Below are 14323 nucleotides of genomic sequence, written 5' to 3'. Positions count from 1 at the left end.
GGTGCTCAGGGCTGAGCAGGGGCTCCACCAGCCCCTCACTGGCGCTCGGAGCTGAAGAACTGTGCAGCCGGTTGAAATGCAGGTTATTCACAACAGCCCAGCCTGTACCCGGCGGGCCGGGGAAATGTCTGCCCTGCCCCAGCAGCCAGCAGAAGCAGCAATTAAACCTTTATTAATCACTAGAGATGGAAGGGGTAACGTCCACTTAATTGAACGTAAGAAGGCTGCGGGTCCCTGGGGAGGCTCTGGGGCGATCGATCGCAGCAGGGAGCTGGAAGATGCACGTTGCTGCATCCCGGGGCTGGGACTGTGGCTGCGCCGGGTCCGTGGGGCTCCTGGCTGAGCTGCAGGCAGGCACCAGCCTCTGGCTGTGACACTGTGTCGGCAGGATGCGTCCCCTGGAGAAACTGAGGCACAGGGAAATAGTCTCACAACCCTCATGATGCGCTCGGAGGTCTGTGGGCGACAGTGTGGGGGGCTTCCTTTGGTTTAGTGCTCCAGGCTGGACCTGGACTGCTGGAAGTGGGGCAGGGAAGGGCAGAGGCAGCTCCTCTGTCCCCCCAGAAACCAGGGACCGTCCCAGGCAGGGAGCACAGCGGCGGGAGGCTGCGCTGAGGGCTCGGGCGGCAGCCGGACACCGTCTGGAATTGCCGCTGAGCCCTGGCTCCGGCCGAGATCAGAGGCGCGAGGCCTCGCTGGTGGCCGAGTGCTTCCTGCCTCGGAAAATGAAAGGGCTGCACTTCACCTGATTATGGGCTGGCAGGCAGCCTGCGCCTCTGACAGCACGGCGTGACATGCCAGTGACAGCAGCGGAGGTGAGGAGCTCCCAATCCCGCCTGCCCCCCTCAGCTGCTGCCTGGCCCGCCAGGGCTGTGACCGGCACGGGTTGTGCCAGGCTGGCTCTCGGCCGGACCGGGGCTGGGGGCTGCGCTTTGCTCACCTGGAGCCTCCCGGCAGAGATGGGGCTTCGCTGGTGGGTTTGTGCACGAGCAAGGACACGGATGAGCGTAGGAGCGGAGACACGGAGTAAAAGGTCCCGTTCTGCGGCGCTGGGGAAGCAGCAAAGGGAAACTGGAGCCCGAGCGGAGCGGTGTGTCCTCCCGTCCCATGGCTGCGCACTCCGCATCCCGCTTCCCTTCTCCAGTCAGGGAGGGGGCAGTGACCCCAGCGGGGGGGCTCTAACCTTCCCCCGGCATCACCGGGACAGGGGATATCCTTGCGGTGCTTTTTGCAAGCCAGCATTCGATTCTAAAACAGCCCCCGAAGGAATATCTGAAATAAATACCCCGGAGCCCAGGAAGAGCGAGGGAAGCACCTCGGCGTGTGTATTTTAATGCTTCGTGTTCCCCTTGGCTGAGCTGTTGCCATGCGTGGAGCTGGCCTGGGCTCAGCTCCGGCAGCAGGAGCAGACGAGCCCTGCCACTCGCGTAAGGAGAGGTTTCATCCCCAGGAAAAGGACGTTCACCCTGTGGGGACCTCGGTGGCCGACCCCCGGGAGGGGAGCAGGGCCAGCACGCTTTCTGCTGGCTCGTCTGCTTGCGTCTTGCCGAGGGAGGGGGCCAGGGCTGGTGGACACGAGGCTTTGGTGGCCCCAGAGAAGCATGTGGCCCAGGTGCCCGGCTTCAGCAGCAGTGCCCTAGGGCAGGGGGTGTTGAAGCCTTCGAGAGCGGCGTCCGTAAGCGAGGTGCGCAGCGGTGGTAGGGTGCTGAGCCACGGGGCAGGCACCCACAATGCTGCTTTTAAGTGCAGCAATTCAGCACCAGCCCGGTCACTTGTTCCGTCCCGTTCCCAGGAGCGGTTTTCCATCCCTGGCTGGTTCATCCCAGCCACGCGTGGTGTTTTCTGCACGGCCTGTGTTCCTGTCCGGCCCGAGGCGGGGGCTCTCGGCAGCAGCGCGTCCCCCTCCCCGCAGCCCCAGCAAAGTCAGGGCCTGCCCTTGAGCGCAGCTGGATGCGAATCCCGCTCTGCTGAGCCCTGCCCGGGGAACGGGGCTGCAGAGCAGCGGCTGGAGCCAGCACCAGCCTGGCAGCTGCCCACCGGCTCCCGGCCAGAGCTTCCCACCGGCACCGAAGCGGGCGGCGAGGTGGGGATGGCCGTGGCACGAGCTGTGCCCCCCGGTGGCTCTGCCGCAGGCCCGAGGTGCTCCAGTGCTGATCCATCCCGGCAGAGGGATGAAGGCCTGGGTCTCCTCGCTCCTGCCTGGGCCCGGTCCCGGTCCCGCAGGGAGGGGGATGGGGCAGGAGCCGGCCTGCAGAGCCCCATATAAATACACAGCGATTGAATAAACTTTGGCTCCGTCACCAGCGCCACGGCCGAAACCTGCGGGGAAGGTGGGGCGTGTGTCATGGCAGCGGCGCCGGCTGGAGCTGCGCGAGGGAGGGGAGGGTTCGAGCTGTGCCGACGCCGTTTGCTCGCCCCACAGGGAAGCAGGACGCTCAGCACCAGCTCCAGGAGCAGGATCGGGCTGTGCCAAGGCAGCTCCGAGCGGCAGCCACATGCTGCGCCCAGCCAGCCCCCGGCCTTTGAACTGCAGCAGCTTTGGTGGCTTTGGCCCAGGGACCCGTGACTTGTTCCACACAGCTGCGGATTTAACCAGAAACACACTTTTCCTCAGCTTTTTTTTTTTTTTTTTTTTGTAAGATGCTGTTGTGAAGTAAGGAAAAAAGCAGCCGAGCCAGAGCTGCCTGTTTCCCACAACTGAGGAGCCTTTTCATTTTCCTCCCCTCCAGGGCCGGTACCTGCGAGCTGGGATGACGGCGACTCCGTCCCCAGACCACTGCTGGAGGCAAACCAGAGCTGCTCCAAGCTCACCACTGCAGCAGAGCCAGGAGCTACTGTGGGCGAGAAGGACCCACAAGAGGAGGCCGTTTCATTTCCCCGCCCTGCTTCATCTTTTAAAAATTAAAATAATAATAAAAAAAAAAAAATCCATGGAACAAATGCTCGTACAGTGAATAAGCCGTTTTATTTTTGTCCTGTGCTCACACAATCTCTCTTCTTTCCCTGACAGGTCACAGATCATTAAAATAAAGTTTCTAAGAGGAAAATAATTTAAAACATACACGCAGGGCTCCCTTCCAACCTCCCCACACCCACATCTCCACCACTTGTGCTTCGTCTCATGCGTAAGTAAAGCCGTTGAATCTCAGGAGTCCGGGATGGGCGAGCCTGCCAGGGTCTCGGTGAGTCCATCTCACACCGTCTGGGGCCACAGCGAACGCACCGAACACCCCGCCACGTGCTCCAAGATCCAACCACTTTCCCCATCACCTGGAAAACGCGCCCGCAGCCAAACACCTTCCCTCCGGGCAGCGCCGCTCTAGGCCTCCCTCTTGCATCACCAGGTTTCCTTCCCTCGAGTTACCACCCCGAGTCTTCCCTCCCGCCGCACCACCCTCACCCCGTATCACATGCACAGGACTGGCTAGGAAAAGCCATTTTTAAGCTTTTTCAGTTGCTGGTAAAGTCAGTACACTCCCAGCTGTGCTATATTGTAAATACAGCTTCTAGGATCGTCTCCGTGGCGGAGACCGACAGTGATCAAGGCACTACCCCCACCCCCCTCCTGAAAACAAAGGAAGTCAGACCAACACCTAGGGACAGAAGAGAATCCTATAATGTGATCACACGGTTACACTGAATCTTTATGGCAAAGAGAACATTTAGCAGCTTTGAACATTTGGGCTTCTCCCTTTTACTCAACACAAGCACTCTAGACCCTATAGGGAAAAACAGGGCTGAAGCCCTAAAAATCAAAGCGCGGTTAAGAAACAGGAATCCTAACAGCTGTCTAATTTCTATAAGTGACAAGCCCATGGCCTGGGGTGGGAACCCTCTGCTCCCCTTGTGCTGTGCGCTGACCGGGGGGGGGGCCCAGCGACCCTCCCCGCCTTCCTCCCCCAAGCAGTTCCCCAGCCAGTCAGTGGGAGAAGACAGCGTTTGCATGCAGGCTGCTGCGTGTGCCGGCTCAGCGGCCCAGCACGGCGCTGGCTCGGCGGCAGTGACATGCTCTTGAGTGTGGCGGGGGCCGCATATCGCACTGGTTCTGTTAACCCTCTCCAGTTCCACCCACCCACCCCCTCCCCAAAATCCTAAAGCTCCACGTGCCCCTCCACCGAGGCGTCACAGCTCCACACGGACAGTAACGGTTCTCCCGTGAGCCCCTTCTGAGCTTCCTCAGACTGGAAAGGGTTAATGGAAGTCACACCACTTGTGTTTCCATGTGTGCACTGGTCTGATCTAGGAAGGGATGTTGGTTAATCTGGAATTAAGTCAGATTGAATCACACACACCGATGTGGGGGGAAAAAAAAACAAACAAAAAAGAAAAAAAAAAACAAAAAAGAAAAAAAAACCAACTACCTGAAATCACAGAACTTTGGAAGTTCAGAAAAATGTCTCTCCTATAACTTGTTTTAAGTTCGTTTGCTTAAATCTCTTTTCTTATTTAAAGCCAGTTCCTAACAGTAGTTTTTCCACCTCTGCCAATCTCACCACCAGTGATGCCAGCTCGTTTCCTGCGCTCAAAAGGATTCCAGGTTGTGGAAGGCGCCGGGCTCGCCAGTGCCGGGTCCGTCCCTCCCCGCAGGGAGCCCTCAACACAGCCTGCAGGTCCTGCAGTCTCTCCCGCACACTGACCGGCAGCAGTCACGTTTTTTTGAGAAGATATATCGGATAAGAAGGCATGAAAGTTCCTCTAAGTACTTCCAGGCTCAGCCCTTCTCCAGTTCTCACTTGAGCGAGTGTCCCACTCCTCCCGCGTCGCCGTCCCGTCACTTCCTCCGGTCCTTCTGTTTGCGCTCCTGCCGCCGGGCCTGCTGGTCAGCCACAGCGCGAGGTATCAAAATGACGCTGCCGTCGCTGGCGTACTGCAGGGCGTACTGGCTGGGGGAGTAGGGCTGCCCGTTCTCGTCCCGCAGGCGGCCGAACACTTCCTGGTAGAGGTTCTGCACCTTTTGCTTCATCTGGCGGATGGATTTGAGGAATTCCACCTTCTCCCTGAGCAGTTTGGACTTGTCCCGTTGCAAGTCCTCGACGTCCCGTTCCAAGTTGAGGATGGTGTCCAGCTTCCTCTTGCGGCAGTTCTGGGCAGCCATCTTGTTCTTGCCTCGCCTCCTGATGTCGCGGATCAGGCTCAGCTGCGCCTCGCTGAGCTGGTACTTGGACAGGAGCTCGTTGAACTCCTCCACAGGCAGGTTGATGATCTTGTCGTTGGTGAAGGGGATCTTCATGGCTCTGGCTCGATGCTCGTCCCTGCTCATCTGCTTATCCAGGAACTCGGAGGGCTTCTCCTTGCTGCTCTTCTTCCCCGCGCTGGGCAGTTTGGGTTCCTCGGGATCCAGGGCCCCCGGTGCCATGTTGTAGGTGTGGTTGTGGCCAACGTGCTCCAGGTAAGGCAAGTAATGGAGCTGCGACGGGTCCTGGTAGCTCATGCGGCAGAACTTGCTGTACTCTGGCTGGTATCCAACCGCCCCTTCCGCTTCTTCAAAGTCCACGTTTTCGGAGTCGGAGCTGTAGCCGACAGCTCCTTCCTCAGAAAACGAGGAGGAGGAGGACGACGAGGAGGAAGAAGAGGAGGAGGAGGAGGACGAGGCTTCTGAGCTGCTCAGAGAAGCCGGACTGTGGCCAGAATCCAGAGAAAGACCCGAGTCTGAATCAAACTCCTCTTCCAGCTGCGAGGCCTGCACTGGGTTGAAACCTTCTTCAATCGCCAAGTCCATCAGGCTGATCTCATCGAGCATGGCTTCGTCCAGCAGACCTCCCAGCGGGTCCGGCAGCTCGGGGCCAGCCGTCTCGTTGACGGTGCTGTTCAGCTGCGGAGGGAAGAAGATGCCGCTCAGGTTGGTGGAGCCGAAGGTGGTGTTGAGGCCGGTGGAGTTGTCCGGCGCCAGCTGGAGCAGGGCTGAGCTGCCGGCCATGGAGGGGCTTTCAATTTCGGAGCTGAAGAGGGAGAAGTCCTGTGAGCAGCTACCCAGAGAGGCCTGATGCAGGCTGACATTCTGATTGATGGGAGTGTTCGGAGCGAGGCTGTAGTTAGAAGTCAGCAGGTCTCCGCTTGTGCCGTTATAGAGGGTTTCAGCGGTTGTGTTGTTCACTTCCATAGCCTGGAAGAGACGCGAAACAGCCCGGTAAACGAGCCGCGCTCGAGCCCTTGCCTTCACTCCTGGTGTGTGCCAAAAGGAGACGGAGCAATGCTTCCAGATCCCACGGAAGAAGCTCTCTCTGGCAGCCCGGCATCACCCGCCGGCTGCGGGAGGGTTAAGACAGCAGCAGCGACTGCCACGGAGGCGGCACGGTGCCACCGCGCAGGCTGGGACAAAACCAAAGCAGCTGCCACCAACCCCAACCCACGGTCGCCCAGGAACTGGGTGCCTGGGACAGTCATGGAACCTCAATTCAACAGAGTGGCACCGCGCGCCTGGAGGGGCCAACGCCTTGCCGCAACCCCCCCTCGAGCTGACCTGCATTTCCATGATAGACATGAGGTCCTGCCACTGCTGCTCCAGATCGAAGGGCGACTCGGTCTCGGTGAGGAGAGGAGACAGCAGGCTGGTCTGGATGCCCGCAGACCTGCTCTCACCGGGCACGGCTTCGCTCAGGGTGGAGACATCCGCAGCTGGAAACTAACCACGTGAGGCAGAGTCAGTCCCCGGCTGATCAGCCGCGGCCAGGGAGGCAGCAATCCCGAATGCCCTTCCACCTCCGCCTGGGCAATCGCCTCTCCTTTGTTCAAAGCGAACTGGTTGCAGTTATTCCTCCACAGTTCACTATGAACTAATCAGAAGCAAAGCCAGAAGTCTTTAATTAATTGTGACCACCCCACCCCCCTTCCTAGTTTCACAGGCACGATGCCTGGAGCCTCCTTAAGCAGGCTAACCCAATTTACTGCTGGTTCTGCAGTCTGGGTTAGGGGTACAAGAGGGACCGAAACCCCAGCGAGCGAGCTAAGGAGAGCCGCCGCCTCTGGATCCACCCAGAGGCAGAAACCTTCGCCCTCTCTGCTCACCTCCGAATTCTCCCCGAAAGGGAAGGTGGCCTCCAGCAGCCTAAGGCACTCCTCCAGGGACAGGGCTGTCTGATCCTCCGCACCAGGCACCTGATGTAAAACACAAGCAATCGTAGCCCCAGGATTAGGGAGGTGGTGATGAGAAACAAGCTCCTTACAGCAGGGCTTCATTACAGCGCATCCAAAAAGAGCCAGAGGCCCCACCCAGTGCTTCGCAGACTCCATCCTCCTGCTCCGGAGAGCATCAGAGCGGCCCCCAAGCGCAGTGAGGAAAGAAAACGTGCTGCCTCTGCTCCTGGCGAGCCTCACCTACTGCCAGCGCAAGGACTCGGCTACAGGCTGGAGGGGACTCTGCGCCTACCCGCGCCACCACCTCTGCCAGACAACCTAAAGGCACAGCAAGAACCAGCCGCCCTCGTCCTAGCGCCCTGCCGACGGTGACACGGCCATCACCCTGCCCGCCTCGCTGCAGCTCCCCGGCCCGGCAGGCAGCCTGCGCTTTTCCCAGCCTCAAATCCTCTCGTCCACCTGGGCAAAGCCTTATCCTGCGGCTCAGCCGATGCCCGCTGAAAGTCACACGTGATGCCGCTCGCCCCACCGGGCCAGCCCAAGGGCCCCTCACCTCCCCTCCGCCTGGGCAGGAGTGCAGACCCCCTGGCACGCTGCATCACTGCAGGCACAGACCCCAGCCCGGTCGGCCCAGGGGTGTTACCTGCGCAGGGAAACTCTCCCCGGTCTCTCCATCAACTAGTAGGTTTCTATCCAAGACCTCATTCCCTCCGCTCCTCCAGCTGTCCCCGCGCTCCCTCCCATCGCTCAGCTCTTTGTCCACTTCGCTCTCTTTCTGACGGTGGCTGTAGTCAAAAATCTCTCGCCCAGCGCCGAGATCAATATCCTGTCTCCACAGGATGTCAATCAAATCGATGTCCTGAAAGACAGACCAGATTTCCTTCAGCCCCGGGCTGGGTCCCCACCCACCGGCCCCTCCCAAGGCCCCCGCAGCCCACCCGCTGGGCACCCCTCTGCGCGGTCCGCTCCCCCGGGGGCCATCCTGCCCCCCGGGGCCCCCGGCGGCGGTCCTGCGCGCTCTGCATGGCGGGCGAGGCCGGTCCTGCGCCCCCCGCCGCCCATGGCCGCCCGGCCGCCGCCGGGAGAGGCGGCTGGGGCCGCCCGGGCCCCCGTCGCGGCGGTGGCTGCGCCGCGGCCGCCTTGCATCAGCCCGTGGTGCCATCCCGGCCATTTGCATAAGGGGTGGGGTGCGCCGGCAGGAAAATCCCCGCATTTCCACCCACCTGATGCAACTTGAGCCGCCGGCCCCGCCGTTACCGGGCTCCCGCAGCCCTCCCTCGCCCCCGGTACCCCCTCAGCCCGCAGCGTTCCCGCCACCGGAGCGGCCCCGGTACCTTTCTCATGTCCCCAGCTGCCTCCCGGGCCGCGGCGCACGCCGATCATGGTCCCCGGGGCAGCTGGGGGGGGAGGCGGCGGCGGCAGCAGCAGGAGCGGCGGTGGCGGCGTGGGGGGGGGCTGGCCGGGGCGCGGCGCCGCGCACGCATCGCCGGCCGGGGCGGCTGGGGGAGCCGCGCTCCGCTCCGCCCCACCGGCCACAGGTGCCCGCGGCCCCGCTGCGGCGGCCAGGAGCCGCCCCCGCCCCCCCCGTGCGGCGGCTGCGGTTCCCCCCCCCCCCCGGGCGGCTGGGCCGGGCTCGCCTGGGCTCGGCTCCCGCCGCCCTGCCCGGGCCGGGCTGCGGCGCGCCCCGCCCGCCCCTCCCCCGCCGTTACCGTGGCTGCGGCGGCCGCCAAGCCCCGCCCCTCCCGGCTGCGGCGCCGCCAGGCCACGCCCGCCTCCGCCCGCCGCCAATCGGCTGCCTCGCTCCCGCCCCCGCGCGGCGGACGACACCAATCCACACCACTGGGGGGCCGCCGCCCTGACCAATCGCTGCTACCGGGGGCCGCGGGTTGAACCAATGAGCGGCCACGGGGCTCCCCCGCCCTGGCGCAGGGGAGCCACCTCCCCACCCCCCCACCCCCACCCACCACGGGCCCGGCCTCGCCCTGCACCGCGCGGGGTCCGCACCGGGGCGGGGGGGCGGCCGCCTGCGCCGTGAGGGGGAGGCGGGGGGGCTGACCGGGCGGCGGCACCCCGGTCACCTTGGCTCCCTGCCCCGGGAGACCCCAGCCCGCAGCTGCGACACACACACACACACACACACCGCGGCTCAACCCGGGGAGGCAAAGACCCCCTCCCCAGCTCCTCACCCCCGCACAACGGGGCCCGGCCCCCCCGGGGCCCAACGGTAACGGCGGCCGCTGGAGAGGCGAGGCCAAGTGCAAGGAGATCCCCGCCCGGCTGCGGGGGGGCTGGGGCGGGGGGGGCTCGGCCAGGCGGGGCCGGCGCTGAGCACCAGCAGCTCATCACATGTCCCACGGCCGCGTATTTTTATCCCCCTGTTGTGGAAACGGCCCAGGGCAGCGGTGCCTCCCGCCCTCCCCACCCCCAATGCTGCAGAGGGACGTTAAACCCGCTTTGGCTCCAGGCTAACCAGGAGTTGGCACCCCCACCATACAAAAAAAACCAAATCTCTTTTCTAAAATATTTTTTAAAATAATGACAATTAAAAAAAAAAAAATTTAGTTTCCCCTTTTGGCTGATCCCCAACCCCCCCCGGCACTGCAAAGCCCGAGAGCCCCGCGCCGCACCCAAGCTCCAGCTCCTAAAATTATTATGAACAGCCCAAACAAGGTCTCCCGCAGGGAGTCGCAATATTTTAAGTGCCAGGGGGGGGAAAAAAAAAAAAAAAAAATCATGGAAAAATTTTAAACGCCAGCCCAATAGCCATCTGCATATCATCATCGTCCACCTAACGAAGGGAAGGGGGGTGGGGGGGTGGGGATGGAGCCCTGCAGGTGCCTTCCAGAGGTAGCAGCTGCTGGGAGCTGCAGAGCTCACCCCATATTCCAGTTGGGAAGGCTGGGCGGCTGCTCAGCACTTACCAGGGAGTCAAGGTTCCAGACAAAGACACCAACACCCGCGTGTGTCCCCCCCAAAAAAAAACCCCACCAAAAACCACCCCACTGGGGTAATGCTTTGAAACAGAACTCGGTGCTTTGAAGCGTCAGGCCAGCAGCAAGCGCAGTCCTGCTGGCCCTGGGGGAAGAGGTGATGTGACGATGTGATGTGACGTGATGTGGGTGTGCGAGGCAGCGAGGCAGACGGGATTTCCTGGCGTTGGGTGCCCGGGTGCCATGCCCCCGGCAGCGCGGTGCACCTTGCAGGTGCACCAGCACCCTCCCCTCCCTTCCAAAAAAAAAAAAAAAAAAAAAAAGATGGAAAATGGAGACCTGAGGAAGTGCATGGATGCCTCAACACCCGGGATGAGGGAAGGTGCAGACCCAGACCTCCCCACCCTTCCCTGAAGGAGCGACTGGAGTGAAGCCGCAGCGTGGAGCGGCATGCTTCCCAGCCGGCATCGCCCAGGCTGGCCGGGAGATCCATCCCAGCCGGACGCGTTTGCAGCTGCACAGGGGCGGCTCACAGCAGTGGCATCTAACGCAGGACTGTATTTTCAAGACAGAAATAAAACAGGCCTCCGGGTAACAGCAGTGTTACCGGCCTCTTGCCACCCGAACCTGCAGCACTCCTCCCTAAAATGGGATCCCACTTTCTCCACACTGCACTCCAAAGGCTCCCCAGACCCAACACCCTCAGCCAAGGGCATCAGGCTTGGGGAAGGACAGCAAAGCCTTCCCTGGGCTGCGCGTGACCTTGTACGAGGCATTTCATCAAATTCTTCCCCGTTCCCAAGACGGGGAATTACCTCTCTCAGTTATCAGGGAGGAAACTACATGTGTGAACATTCCACCTTGTGTTCTGCTCGTTGACACCTCCAAGGTCGCCGGCTCCAAACTCAAAACAAGGTTTTCACCCTCAGTCCCGTAGCCCCAATGCCTCTGGAGCCAGGAGATCCCCACGGACAGGGAAAAGCTGCCCACAGGCACAGCCACAGCACCATCCACGCTTCCTACGGCAGCATCCTGCTGCTCATCCATCAGTACTAGACCCAAAACAATCGTCACCTTTGTCTCTCCAGCGTGCACGCATTCACACCGCCTTTCCTCAACCGCCTTTCCTCACTCGATTCCCTGCCTGCTGCTGCGCCGAAGCCACATGACAAAAGCCCCAGGCATCCGCGACAGCTGCCTGCAAAGCTGCCCACCCCTCGCCACAGGGGACAGGGGTGTCAGAAGCCGAACCCAGCTCTCCTCGTGCCCAGACGCCCCAGCAGCTCGCCCGAGACACAATTTAAGAGACACGAGAACAAGGCTGGAAGGACCCGACACCACAAATCAGCACCAACAACCCCCAGCACCTTGGCCAGGGAGATGCTGAACGTGCCGTGACAAAGCCAGCGGTGCCAAAAAGGAAAGAGAGCAGCAGCTCCCGGGGACTGGCATTGCATCACAGCCTCCGAAAGGTTGTGCTCAAACAGAAAAAAAAATAAACCACTTTCCAGTTCACCTCTCCCCACCCGCCTGTGATGAAAACCCAGCAATAAACATTGCCACTGGATGGACTCCAGGGCCAAGTAACCCAACCACCCGCTCGACACCTGGGATGAGGCTGTTACCCAATGCCCCTGTTTATTTCCCAGCCTCGTTTTATCGGTTTCACAACACAAAGCTGTAAGCACGAGATGAAATGCTGCCCCTCAACCCTTTCCCCCTCCTTTCGCTATTACTTTCAGACCAAGAATAAAACAAACAAGGGGAAAAAAAAACCCGCACATAATGATGGGAGCCCTCTAACTGAACCATAACTCAATGTTACACCATTCCCAAGTAGGGATCCACTTTTCCCCAAGTGCTAAACACACACAACACACAGTGTACCGCTCACTCGGATGGGTACCAGAGGGCGGGAGGCCTCCCCAAGGGCTCCCTTTCCCCCCCACCACAGGCAAAAGAAAAATCCTGCCTACCTCTTTGGTCAGGTCTCCATTCACCGGGGCAGCCACCGCTCCCAAATCTTCCAGTTCTTCCCCAAAACCCTGCTCAGCTCCGCTCTCTCTCACCCCATTGTCAGGACTGCTGCCATCCTGCAGACCGCTGCCGTTCTCTAGGGCGATGCCGGTGCTGGGCTGGCTACTGGACACAGAGCCTTCAGGGTCTCTGTGCACCAACCAGGCATTGACTTCGGTGGTGGGCACCTGAAACCTGTCCAGGGCCCTCACCTGGTTGAGCAGCCTACGAGCAGTGAAGTAATAGTCCAGGTCTACACTTTTTGGGTGGATGCCATATCCATCCAAGGTGTTACGCAGGTTATGAAACTGGGTCTGTGTGTAAGCGGAGCTCTGGCCAAGAATGATCTCCCGGAGAGGGGGGAGCTGCGAGTTCAGGTAGGTGTCCACGTCCACTCGAACGCCGATCAAGCTGAGCAGAATGGTGAACTGGATGAGGCCTTCGGTGAAGTATTTCTTCAGAGAAAGCATTTCTGGCAGAGGAGAAAAGAAAACAGGTGGAGGGTTTGGGAATTTTAAAAAAAAAAAAAAACACAACAAAAACACACAACCACAAACCACCACACACCAGCGTCAGGTGAATTCTCCACACAACAGGTTGGTTGGGTTTGTCTTTCCTCTGCCCCACTTTCAAACAAACAAAATAAAGCAACAACTTCGACGTTCAGGTTATCACCAAACAGCAGGATGAAAGTTTAAAGAACCTGCAAGAGTCAGGCCTCAGGATTACTTTGTTCTCCTTTTAAAATTCTGGAGCTCAGTGGTCGAACAGCAGAGTGTAACTAAAGATTTACATCTTGAGAAGCAACAAACTCTCTCCCCAGAAGACAGCCTCCACCCTCTCCTGCCCTTTCCTTTTCTTCAGAGTAGTTTTATAACACAGACCATGCAGCTACATAAAAATCCGTGGGACTTACTGTCCACAAACTCCACATACAGCGGCTTCCTCTCGCAGCCCCCCCCCCCCCCCCAGTTCCCCACGCTCTGGGACGGGGTCTGCTCCCTCCAACAGCCGGCTGCTGCTTCTTCCCCTCTCCTGGTCTGTGAAGCTTCTTGAAGGCGGCTTTTACGAGTCAAAGGTCCCAATCATGGGAAGGTCCAAAGACTCCTCCGCTTCTGGCTCTAATTTCATCAGCAGCTGAAATATAAGCAAGAGAGCAAACGCGATAACACGCCGCCGAGGCACCACCCTAAGGATTGCACATGGCCCTGTACCCCGGGACCTGCTACCCCGGGACACGGCGGTTTCCCCGGGCGCGGGGAGCCGAGCGGGTGTCGCTCCAAAGTTCCTGACACATGGGGGGCACAGCACCCCCCCGGTGGGGGTTACCTTTGGGGACAATATTGTCCGTACTTCCCCTCCCTGAGCTATTCTTAGGCTGGTGCGTCAACTTCCCCTCTCTCTGAAGGAATCCAGCTCCGACTCCCTCTCCTCCTCAGCCCGGCTCCAGCGGCTCTACAAAATCCCGCAGGGGCTTCCCCACCGGCAGCAGAACAGCCCCCAGTCGGGCGCTCCCCGGATCACACCCGCCCCGGCCTTCCCGGGGCACCGGCCCCAGCCCAACGGGGCGGCTCCCGGGAGGAGCCTCCAGGCCCCGGCGCTGCCCGCGCCCCCCTCCGTGGGGGTCCCCTCGCAGCCATGTGCTCCCCTCCCGCCCCCACCCCGGGCGCTTTAAGACCCCCCCGCGCCTCGTGACCCGCCCCCCCGCGCGGCCTCGCCGGCCCCTCAGCGCCGGCCCCTCAGCGCCGCCCACCCCGCGGCCCTCGGCCCGGCCCCCCCCGCCCCGCGGCCTGGCCCCTGCCCACCCCCCAGACCCCGGGTCGCGGTTGCGGTCCCGGTCCCGGCCCCCCCGCCCGCCGCTACCCGCTCGGCCGCCGCCGCTCGCTGCCGGCCCCGCCGCCGCCGCCGGCCCCGCTCCCGCTCCCCGCCCTGGCCAACCACCCCCCCCCTCCCGCCTCGCGCGGCGTCGCCGCCAATCAGCACCGGGAAAGGGGAGGCGGGATAAAGCTGCGGCCCAATGGAAGGCGGCGGCAAGGCGTTACTCCCGCCTATGTTGCCGTCTGGATAGGCAGGCCGACCGGCCAATCGGCGCGAAGACAGCGCGGCTGGCCCCCGTGCTTGGCCCAGCGGCCGCGCGCTACGCCAATGGGAGAGGAGAAGCCGGGGAACGCGACCCGCCCCTCTCAGCGATTGAGTGACAAGGCGCCCACCCAATGGAACGCCGAACCTCTTTCGAGCGACAGCGGCAGCTGCCAATAAGACAACGCGCAGAGACCAGCCGCCCGTCCGGGGTGCTTAACTGG

The 14323-nt window shown here is 61.3% G+C and overlaps 1 protein-coding gene across 4 annotated transcripts; it reads right to left on the bottom strand.

Annotated features, from left to right (window-relative positions):
* Nucleotides 1-2946: 2946 nt before the first annotated feature.
* On the bottom strand, nucleotides 2947-13654 carry NFE2L1 (NFE2 like bZIP transcription factor 1). Of its 4 annotated transcripts, XM_027806535.2 has the most exons (7): nucleotides 12937-13653; nucleotides 12588-12723; nucleotides 11981-12492; nucleotides 7718-7933; nucleotides 7006-7095; nucleotides 6461-6622; nucleotides 2947-6103 (listed from the first exon to the last, which is right to left on the bottom strand). In XM_027806535.2, the coding sequence occupies exons 3-7, from the start codon at nucleotides 12488-12490 to the stop codon at nucleotides 4772-4774; spliced, it is 2310 nt and encodes a 769-aa protein (XP_027662336.1). In that variant the 5' UTR covers nucleotides 12491-12492; nucleotides 12588-12723; nucleotides 12937-13653; the 3' UTR covers nucleotides 2947-4771. The 4 variants fall into 4 exon arrangements, with proteins under 4 accessions (XP_027662336.1, XP_005440090.1, XP_027662339.1 ...); XM_005440033.4 differs by lacking the exon at nucleotides 12588-12723 and having other exon boundaries at nucleotides 12937-13652; XM_027806538.2 differs by lacking the exons at nucleotides 7718-7933; nucleotides 12588-12723 and having other exon boundaries at nucleotides 12937-13654.
* Nucleotides 13655-14323: the final 669 nt, after the last annotated feature.

The sequence above is a fragment of the Falco cherrug genome, chromosome 20 (assembly GCF_023634085.1).
Source record: "Falco cherrug isolate bFalChe1 chromosome 20, bFalChe1.pri, whole genome shotgun sequence".
Lineage (NCBI taxonomy): Eukaryota > Metazoa > Chordata > Aves > Falconiformes > Falconidae > Falco > Falco cherrug.
The sequence above is the reverse complement of the archived record's forward strand: the minus strand, read 5'-3'. Positions and strand labels throughout refer to the sequence as shown.